General features: G+C 46.3%; 1 protein-coding gene across 3 annotated transcripts in view; it reads right to left on the reverse strand.

The window, feature by feature from the left end:
- The window catches only part of Arhgap10 (Rho GTPase activating protein 10), a 272,186-nt gene extending 261,241 nt beyond the window's left edge, over positions 1-10,945 (reverse strand). For all 3 annotated transcript variants that reach the window (XM_027410549.1, XM_027410551.1, XM_027410548.1), the window contains exon 1: positions 10,792-10,945. In XM_027410549.1, the coding sequence (XP_027266350.1) occupies positions 10,792-10,945 (154 nt within the window). The remainder of the gene's footprint in view (positions 1-10,791) is intronic.
- Between the last annotated feature and the right edge of the window lie 571 nt (positions 10,946-11,516).

Here is an 11,516-nt window from a genome sequence, read left to right on the forward strand (position 1 = left end):
AAAGGGCCTTGCTGAAGAAAGCAAGTCACTGGGATGAACCTTGAGCCTTCAAGCCCAGCCCACTGCCTATCCGTCATACTTCCCAGGTACAGATACACTGTGAGTACTCAGCCTCCTGCCACCACACAAGACTGTGTCCCTCTGGAACTGTGAGCCAAACAAACCCTTCCTACCATAAAGCTGCTTCTGTTGGGATTTTATCATAGCAGGGAAAAAGTGACTACAACACTCAAGTCAGGGTCCTCGAGGTCTGCCCTGAGCTGAAGCTACCTCTTTCCCAGATTCCAGGAAGGCTCATGGCATCACTTCCTGTCTCCATGAAGTATCTCTGGAAACATTAACCCTGTTCTCTTCCTGAAACACACAACCACACAAGCCAGCTGAACATGTCCCCAGACTCCTTCCTGTCAAGCCAGTTCCTCTGGCTGAACTTGGAAGTGGCCAGCACTCACCTCCCGCAGCAAGGAACTGAGACCTCACCTCACCTTGACCCCCACACCCAGACCAGCTCTAAACTGAGACTTTCCTCCTGCCACTGGCTGGTGCAGGCGGAAGACCTCCAGCCAAAGTGCTGTCCTTGATGTCACAGTCAGAGGAGAAATATGCTGGTGGTGCCAATGCGCTGACTGCCCTTAGGATGAACTACTCGCCTCCTTCACACACCCTCACAGATGCCATGCTTGTCTGCAGCATCTCTGCTCCCACCACCACGGGCTGGATAGTAATGACCTCCCTGCCACACCCTCCCTTCACCTGCAGAATTCCTTCTCCTGCTCCGCAGAAACCCCTAACCCTCCTTTGGTCTTACACTTACTACAGGATAAGTGACCCCTGTTCATCATGCTTGGGACCAGAAGTGTTTCAGGGTTTGGGGGCTAGAGCCCAACTCTAAACACCAAACTTGTTGCATGTGTGCAAAAGGCAATTTTTAATAATTTTGTGCATGAAACAAAGTTTCACAATATCGAATTTTCCACCTGTAGCATGAGGTCAGCAACTCTTCTATTCAGGATCTGGGGTATTTCTAATTAGGAAGCTCAGTGTGAACTTCATTGCTGCCTTCTTTCATTCCTGAAAACAGTTAGTAGTATTAACTACAACAGAGCACTCTACACATGACCAGAAATGAGGGGCCTTTTACTTAATTCATGTTCCCATTACTGGAACTTTACCTTGTGGGCAGTCTCTGGAGAGGCAGGGCCTCAGTAATACCAGGTGACCTCTCCCTTGCAGACACAAATATAGCTATTATGTGATGAGTATAAACAGGCTTTTAAACTTTTCCTACTAGCAAACCCATACTCAGTTTACTACTTTTCCCAAAAGAAAGGAAAAAAAAAACCTAAATTGCTACAATATTGAAATTATCAGTTCAGCAAAGCTACTACCCATATATTACACAAGAGGAAAACAGGCACCTCGCCTTAGGCTACACAGTAAGTAGAGTTAACTTTATCACTGTGACTTAATACCTCTCCTGCCTTTGACCTGAATCTGACAAACAAAGCAGGGTTCACCTATCACAATGACAGAGTACTTACTATCCGCCAGACACTCAAATAATTATATTAATGTGTCAATGGTACTGCCATTTCCAAGCACTTTTGCCTTTATCCTCAAACTTTTCATGTTTTTTTTTTCTCTTTTGACAGATGAAATTATAAAATAGGTGCTAGATATGCCTTGGGCAGTGAGCACAAAATCTGAGAAGGTAAAACCAGAAGGTATATATATACCTGGTTACCTATGAAGGTGGATGTGGATTTCAACCCACTATTTCAGATCAGTTTCCTATTTATTCAATGAGAGGCCTATATTCATCTCTTGACCTTAAAATATTGTTAGCTTGGAAAAAAGAAAAAAGAAAAAAAAAGGCGAGGACTAAATGGCTCCATGGTTAAGAGCACCAGCTGCTCTTATAGAGGACCTAGGTTCAATTCCCAGCACCCACATGGCATCACACAACTGTCTGTGAGTCCAGACTGAAAGCATGCTCCACCACTGCCTGGCTTGTTTGATTTTTGAGACATGGTTTCACTATGCAGTTCTGGCTGGCCTGGAACTGCCACCCAAGTGCTGGGGTTAAATACCTGCTCCACCACACTTGATAAGAGTTTTTAATAAAGACTATAATGTTCTCTGTTTTTTTTTAAATGTTTGATGTCAATACTAAATACTACTATCCAGAAGGTTCAGAAGCCCCTGCTGTAGCCAAGGTCCCTAAGAGGCTAAGGCAGGGCAGAAATTTAGCTAAAATAAATTTAGCTACCTCTTTTTTAAAAATAACACTGGGAAGGCAAAGGCAGGTAGATCTCTAAGAGTTTGAGGCCAGCCTGGTCTACACTTTGAGCTTCGGGCCAGCAAAAAGTGAAGACTCTGTCTCAAAAAGTAAGTGTGTGTGTGTGTGTGTGTGTGTGTGTGTGTGTGTGTGTGTGTGTGTGTGTGTGTGTGTGTGTGTGTTCACCCAATCAGAGTTTTGACTAGTAAAGAAACCTTGGGTACTAAGGGCTTAAATAACTTGCCCAGCACCTTCCAGCCTCTATGTGATGATGCCAACTTTACAGTCAGAGAAAACAGTACTCAATTGTCTGAAAACCCATTAAACATCTGGCACGCAGGCCTGAGGTGGCACTGCTTGGGCTAACCAAGTTCCTCCAGACACACACCTCACCACCACTTGCTCTACGACAGTATTGCCTCAGCACCCAAGGGCAGAGGTGCCTGTGGGAGCAAATCAATGCATGAGGAGAAACCACACTCAGTGATGAAATATTAAGAGGCACAGGCTTAACATCTTCCTCAGGAAACAGGGAAGAAATTCTAGTTGGACCGGGGAGGCCAAACCAGCTGGGTCAGAGGCAGGTGACATGCTGTGCTCCTTGTCCTCAGAAAGAAAGCATTGGAAACTTCTGTCTGGTTGTTTGAGAAGGATGTCAATGCAGAAGCAGCCCTCTGGCCATCTAGGAGGAATGCTTCCATATTTGGAGAGCCAAGTAAACTAGGCCACGGTTCTGTCAGCTGTGAGGGGACACAGTTCCAGGCAGCTACCTCCTGCAGCATGAAGAGTTGTGAGGATCTTACAGTGACCTTGACTCAAGACTTCAACACAGAAAAGGATTTCAGTACTAGATAGTTCATGAAGTGTAAGTAGAATTTAATAAAGCTATTTTAATGTAAAGCTAAGCTTTAAAACATACTCCCAGAAAGTTACACTCAAAAGCAAGGCTGTTGGCTTCTCCAAGAGAGCTGCAGAAAACAAGATGTAAATACAAAGGCAGAGAATAATGGGGGGGGGGAGGGTCATGAGTGGAGGTTTGTGACTTGTACTGGATTTTAAACCAAAATAATTTCTGAATATCTATACTTATAAACTGTCAATTTTATTATAACAATGACTACAATGGTCACAATTCAAATTTTATATCATTGTCACAGTACTGAGTTAATAAGAATAGTCTATAATAGATCATCAAATGTACACTTTCAGATAACCAGGATTTATCACTGCAACAGCCCTGCAGAAGACACAGCACACCCTTATTCTGGGATGGCTTGTTATTGTGGTTACAGGCTGGGGAATTGGACAAACCCAGGTTTGCATTCCAATCCCACCAAAGTGTCAATTGGAAGGCATTAAATCTCTCTAAAAGGTCTTCTATTCCAAAAAGCATGACAACAAAACACCATGGAGTAAGTCTTCTTAATATGACACTCATGAGCTTAGCACCAAGTAAAGCAGATAATCTAAAGTTAGCTATTACCAAACACATTTGAAATAGGAAATGTTTAAATTTTTAGATTTTTAAAAAGTGTGTATGTGTGTGTGTGTTCCCGTATATATGTGTACCATATGCATGCCTGGTGTGCACATAGGTCAGAAGAGAGTATTGGATCCCTTAGAAATGGAGTTCAGATGGTTGTGAGACACCATGTGAGTGCTGGGAATCAAAGTTGTGTCCTCTGCAAGAATAACATGTACTTTAAAACACTAGGCCATCTCAGGCCCAAGAAATAACTTTTAAATACACATTTAAATAAGCCTGCCTCTAAGGAATCTAGTAAGACATTCAAGACAATTCTACTCAGAATAAGCTGCAAAGCTCAACACTCTCCTCCAGATTTAGAAATAAAGCCATTTGACAAGTCTTTAAAAAATACTTCTAGAAAATCAAAGCAAAGTTAGAGGACACCGAATGCCAGAAGACAGTCTTCTCATTGAAATTTCTAACAACAGACATGATAGACTTCACAGACATGATAAAAGAATCACTACCTCAAGTGTGGTCAGATGTAGTCTATACAATGCCACATCCACTCAACAGTCATTCAGAGCATGTTTACAGTGATTTAGGACACACCTGGTGGAGGACAGACTGCCTAACAGATCTGGGACAATCCCTCCCAGAGGTCTCTCTCTCTCTTTCCTCACTGTGAACTTATTCTAGCAAACACTGCCATTAATGGGCTATGGTTTTCCAGCATGATAGACAATTATTTAATGTCCCAAGAACATCTAATGGTCACTAGTGTCACCATTTCAACCTTTGAACAAGTGGGATGGATGACACTCCTGCCTGGCTGCTCACACCTCAGCTGTGCATGGGCCACTAGAGTTCTAACAGCCTTTGTGAATCTTGACATTCACATCATGGTGAATCAGGTTTCCCCAAGGTGTTGGTGGGTTTTATTTTTAATTTTATTTCTAGAACTTTCCAGCACTGTCAGAATGTGTCTCTTTCCAGAGTCTTGACAATTCTGTTCTCACTCATGAGTGATGATTTGGACAAATGCATTGTTTAGAAGCAATGAGTGGTCTATAAACTACAAAAGCCTCTTTACCCCAAGAAAAGGGCCTTGTAGGTGACATATCATAATCATTACCTTTGCATGTATCAACTCAGTCCGTGTAGTCCTAATGGAGCATGTTCTACAGACTCCAGTTTACACCCACGAGCAGATACAGAAAGGCTACTGAGCTGGACCCAGGTTCCACTGTTACTAGGTGGCTTCATTTGCACAGGAACTCTGATGGGGTACACTATTCATTCTTAAATCGTTCATCAGTCTTTGGTTACTTTTTTTGTTTTGTTTGAGAAGGGGGCTCTACTACATAGCCCTGACTGACCTGAAACTCTCTTGATGAGCAGGCTGGCCTCCAACTCAGAGTCACCTACTCCTGCCTCCTGGGTGCCAGAATTAAAAACACTGCACCACTACACCAGGCTCATTAGCTGTTTCAAAGACTAAACACAAAATGTAAAGCACCCTCACTATCATGGTCATCTTCCAAAAACCTGCAGAACTTAGGAAAAGTCTGCGGAGAGCCAGCCATGGCAGTGCACCCATTGTAATCCCAGCAATTACAAAGACAGAAAGGAAAGGGTCGTAAATTAGAGGCCAGCTGGGCTACACATCCTGCCCATGTCTCACAAAAACAGAAGGAGATGGGAAGGATGGATGGTTCACTAATGGTTCAAAAAGACCCAAGGACATCAGCTCACTGAAGAGAAAACATCCTAAAGAATGGTGGATTCTGATTTGGAACTGACTCTAAATGGAGTCAAGGACCACCTGTGGTGAGAAAGCTTTTCAAGCAGGGCAAGCAGAGTTAGCAAGGGGGTCCTCAGGAGTTAGTTCTTCAGGACAAAAGCAAGCATATACTCTTCTGTATTCAGGGAAAAATTAAAATATTGTGAGCTTTTACAAATATTTTACTTTTTATCCTGCTCTAATTTCCACTTTGTAGCTACTTCAGCAGGAATCTACAATACCAATTCCAACAAAGCAAGTAAAAGAACACCAACCAAAATTTCTTAATGTGATTTAACAAACACTCAGATGTGGCCTCAGGCCTAAAACAATTCATGGCTCTCAGCATCATGTACACAGATATAATTAGCTCATTACTAGCAGACCCATTCCACTCATGGTCCAAAAAGACAGGGAGCAGTCCCGAGACACCACAACCCAGACTGAAGATGTTTTCCTGTGGTCCCCTTGGGAAAAGGCAACTCCCCACCTCACCCCACCCAGGTGTCTCCAGCTAGATTCCCATTAGTCTGCTTCACCAGAATTGGAATCTTCATTCTTTCCACACATCTCAGATTGGCCTAAAACCTGCTACATAGAAGAGAATGACCAAGGACTTTTGATCCACCTACCTATACCTTTTGAGTGCTGGGATCACAGCCTATGACAAGCATGGTTAATGGATGTTGGGAATTAAACCTCATGCAAGCTAGGCAAGCACTCTACCAACTAAGCCACAACTCCAGCCCTTGGGATCCTCAATGTAAGAACAGTTTGCCAGACCAGAAAATGGACTTACCTAAACAGGGCTGGAGTTTAGTGATGTGTGATTCTTAGCCTGCTCGAGGTTTCCGCAACCCTGCCCCTCCTGCCCGTGTCTTTACGGCACAGTTAGGACTGAGCTAGAAGCAAGTTACATCAATCAGAATTATCCCTAAGTACCTCTCCCTGAGTCACACATACAAAATCTGGACCAACAGAAAATGAAAGTCTCTCCAGCATCAAAAGCAGTGTCTGCAAAGCACTCCCAGGTATCTCAGAACCTTCCAGGCCATTTCAGTTAGTCTGCACCGAGCCACTGTTAGAAAAAACGAAAACTCACACTCAAGTTTAAAGAGAACTAAAACTCTTTTCATTCTTCCAAATCTTGGTATATTGTGTAAGGACAACTTAAGAAATTTCCCCCAAAAGAACATTTCTGAGCCAGGACACAGAAAGAACAGGATCTCTCATTTTTGCCTTCTAAAACAATGCACAAGGCACTAAATCGGCAGCCTAGAAATATCAGAACATAGTTTGGGCAAACCCGATCTAGACCTGGCAAAGGAGCCAAGACCCTTTGGTCCTTTACTTGTACATGATGGGAGAAGGGAGGGGCCGTTCTGAGGCCTTTGGTTCACACAAAACCAGACAATCCAAGTTTACCACACAGCACCTCACATACCAAGGAGTGCTTAACATGGTTAGGACTGTTTGTTGACACTTCCTACAGGTTAGGTATACTAGATTAAACACACCGGACTATAAAGTTCGAAGTATGAAATTGGCTATGTATCTGTATGGATCACAAGCACCTAAAACTAGACGGCCTGGAAAGCTTACAATCCTTTAACCGCACTGAAAGAGGAAAATGGTTATTCTACGAAAGGGGAGGAATGACAACAGCAAGAACTTAGAAACCATTTGAACAAAACATCCATTGAAGTGATCTCCCAATCTCCCAAAACACTGGCTCTCTAGAGCTCTCTCTACCCATCCCAACCACCCCACCCCCACTTCACGTTCAAACTGATCTACACTCTCATCTAATTCACTGCCTCTAAGCCATCTTGCTCCCCTCTGACTTCTCAGTGTCAAGCCTCTGACTTCTCCAGAGGAGCACCACCATTCCCCACATCCATGATGGGAACCTGGCCTTCCTGTTCCTGGCAGTCTGCTCTGACATGAAATCTCCCTTCCAGCCAAACCGGTCCCCTCATTCCTCCCCCAGCACTGCAAGTGTTCCTGTTCCTTCTCAGCTGTTTCCGATCTGACAAGGTTCTCTTCCTTATATAAAACACCAGTGAGTTCTAAAATTTCCAGCAATCTTTGCCTGCTCCACTTTAGACAAACATGTTCCTGCCAAAGACAAGATGAGATATTTACCGTCAATTAATCTTATTTTTTCCACTTAATCTTCTTACTTCCCTTGGCTTCTTTTTTAATTTTATTTTTATCATTTGCATTTATTATTTATATCTGTATTACGTATTATTTGTATGGGGGGGGGGGGTATGTTCACGCAAATCCAGGTGCCAGAGTCCAGAGGTGTCAGATTCTCTGGAGCTGGAGTTACAGGTGGTTGTGAGCTACCTGATAAGGGTGCTAGGAATCAAACTCTGATCCTCTGGAAGAACAGTCGATGATCTTAATCACTGAGACATCTCTCCAGCCCTCACAGTTTAGTTTTTTAAGACAGGCTCTCACTGTGTAACCCAAAAGGGCCCCAAACTTGCAATCCTGCTGCATCAGCCTCCAGACCACTAGGATCACAGGAGTGAACCTTCGTGGCCCAGGCTTGACTTGTAGCGTTTCATACCCTTTATTTGAAGAACTTAGCATAGTACAGACAGCTCAAAAACAGTGCCCAGACTGCAGTGAACTCACTGCAAAAACTATTCACAAGGGCAAGCATTTCCCTGTTGTGTCCAGTCCGGAGGTACTTACTTAGCACCACCACAGGACAGAACTCAATAGCAAGCCTACAGGCCCCACAGGCCTCCAGATTCTTTAAACATTTATGGAAGAATTCAAAAACATTTCAAGGCACTGAAAGGACAAGTTGGGGGGTGTACTGCAGGGCAGAACAATGAAGAACAGAAATCACGTAAACACACAATCCAAAGAGGAGCAAAACAGGCCTTGTTCTGCAAACCAAATTATAAAACACCAAGAAATAGAAGCAATTTGGCAATGTGACCCGCTTGATCGTTGTTCTCTGAAGACATTTCCCTTAAGTCCTGTCTTGTATCCAGGGAATACAAGGTTATGGAAAGACAACTGGTTAAGTGACCTCATCAGCCTGTTTCCACATGCTGGGAACTTGACAGATGCCGCCAACAAGTGCAGCAGGGAAGCACCACAAGAATTGCATGTCCCCCCAGTCCAGCCAGACTCCACAGAAGAACTGACCCGGGTCTCCTAGTTTAGGCTCAACCCTCTTAATCTCTGCTAAGAACTAGAAGACAACTTTAATGGGTCAAGTGGAGAAAGGCAGGGTCCTCCCAGCATGCCCAAGGGACATACGCTAAAGTGTTTATTATTGTGAGAAAGACTGAAAAGTTAAGGGTGAGGATAGCTGATCTTTTAAATAAGTAAGATTACCCATTTTGTATTTATCTCTAACCATAGCACGAGGATTAAGACACCTAATCACAAATTCCAGAAACCCCAACTTCTGAGGAAGAAGGCTAACACCCCACACACATGCCCACCCCACCCCTTACACTAACTGCCTCGGAAACATGAGGCATGCCTTCTGCCAGCAGAGCAACTAACATGCAGTCACAGAAATAGCTTCCTACCCATGGCCAAACTGGCTTTGCCATCTGCCCCTCTCCTCACCTCCCTAGCTTTACGGGATGATTCTAGGCAACAAAAGAGGCTGGAGAAGACTTAAACCTGGATCCCCAGAGTCCTCATAAACATGGAAAGGGAGATTCAACTCCACCAAGTCATCCCCTGACCTCCCCTCAAGCACAACTGTGCAAGAGCACACAAAGTCTAGGGATGCTCCTTAACACTGAGCCATGGAAATCCTAACAGTGCTCTTCACAGCCCACTGACACTCCCCACACCTCACTGTCTGTGGTCATTCCTCCACATTTCAGACCATCGTCCTGTTTCCCACCTAGCACAAAAACTCAAAGCCAAAGGCCTGGACAGCTATCCCAGCAAATAACCCACTCATTATGAAGTGATTCCCAATCCCAACTCTACACCACCAAAGAGGTCATAGAACAAATGGAACCTTGGATATGGCCCAGAGAAGTTGAGTGACTTGCCTCCCAAATTGCAGGGATGGCTCCACTAAATTCTTCCCATTAAAAAAATATTTCAACTCATTCATTAAGTGAATATTAACTGGGCCAGGCACTTGGATGGGTAGATGAGAGGGAAGGCACAGTATCCATCTTCCTGGATGCAAAACGGTGGGGTGACCTGGGATATTTTTCCAGAAGTGATATCTACAAACACATGGAATAAACTCCCAGGGATGGCAATTACTGAATCAGGGAACCTAACAAACTGCAACTCAAAAGGCTGGGTACTGCCCCTGTGCTTGGTTCTTTCTAAGAGGGAAAAGGGATGTTCACAGTAACTCAAGGACCGGACTAGGGGTCCCAGCATGGCCTGGATGCCAGCACCTGACCCTGGAGAGCTTCACCCCATTTGTAGAACATTACAACTGTTTCTGCACAAATTTCAACTAGTCCCTACTACTAGACTCATTACAGCTCCCACACACTTCTCTTTCTGTTGTCTTCGAGGTAGCTTGAGGGTTGGTCTATTTGATTGTCTGTTTAAATACGGGATCAGACCAAGAAGGCTGAAGAAAGTAGAATTCCCTACTCACAAGCACTGCTGAGGAGAACCACTGACCCTTACAAACGCCAATCTTTGAACCCGCCTCAGCACAGGGCAGGAGGAATGTGCAGAAGGCAGCACAAAGCCAGGTAGACTTTCTGGTTTAGTACATGAGGGACGTAGGTCGAGACTGTCAGGGAAGACGGAAAGGGGATACATAAAAGATATTTAATCGATAAAAAAAAAAACATACATACTTAAGGGACTTTTTAGGAACTCAATTACAGGCAGGGTCTCAAAGAATCTCCAATAAAGTTCCTTGGAAAGGTTGCGAGACAAAACTGTCGAACTGATGTCCTGTTTTGTCCGAGACTGAGAACAGCGTTAGGGCGCAGTAAAACCTGACTCCGGAGCCGAGCCTCGATTCGGATCGGCCGGCGCCAAGGCAAGCTCCGCTGGGTCAGGCGGGAGCCCCGGGGCAGCTCCCACGCACAGGCTCCCGCGCCACCAAGGGGCCCGGGCGAGCCGGGGAACCGCCTGGAAGGGGAATGTCCTGGAGCCTAACCTCTAAGGAACCGCCTATTTCTCCAGCCCTGTTTAGGGGCACAGAGCCATCCCCCTCGGGAGGGAAGACTCTCCTCCCGCCTTCCTCGCCACGCCGCAGCCCGAACGCGAACGCGAGCGGACTCCGCTTACTTTTGGTGGCAGCGATAAGGTTCTTTCCGTCCTTGATGAGCTCTTTGATGAACTTGTTAGTCCTCTCGAGCTCCGCTTCGTGCGCGCGGATCCTCTCCCGGAACCACGGGCTGTCGAGGTAGCAGTCGCTAAACTCCAGGGGCTGCAGTCCCATGACTGCCGCGGTGCGAGCGCGCCGGCGGGCGGGCGGGCGGGCGGGCGAGCGCAGGCCCAGCTGGGCTCCGAGGCGACGGGCAGGTACCGGGCGAGAGGGCTAGCAGGGCTGAGCGTGCGGCGAGCGCAGCACAGTCATGTCCCGACGAACCCAGCTACCCCGGCGAGCGCACGGCTCGACTCCCCAATCCCGGCAGCCCCGGCAGCCGCAGAGCCCGCCGCCCCGCCCCGCCCGCCCGCCTCGGGCGTGCCTGCCCCGCCCCCCCCACGCCCCTGCTCTCCCTCCCGGGCGCCTTCGCTCTCCTCCCTGCCCTTCCCCGGACTCCTCTTCCTTCTCTTACCCACGCGCAGTCGCCCCTCCTCTTCCTTCCGAGGCAGTCGCTGGGTTGAACAGAGTCCGGGCCCTCCACCCTCGGGCGCCTGCGCCTCCCTCGGCTCGGCTCACACGTTCCAGGTGACTCAGGCGGATCCCCGAAGTGGGCGCTCGACCGAACGGAAAGGAGTCTTCGTAATAGCAGGCCTCGGTCCCCGCGGTCAGACGACTTATCTCGGGGCGGGCGAGCAGGCGGAAA

Source organism: Cricetulus griseus, chromosome 3, assembly GCF_003668045.3.
Source record: "Cricetulus griseus strain 17A/GY chromosome 3, alternate assembly CriGri-PICRH-1.0, whole genome shotgun sequence".
Taxonomy (NCBI): Eukaryota; Metazoa; Chordata; class Mammalia; order Rodentia; family Cricetidae; genus Cricetulus; species Cricetulus griseus.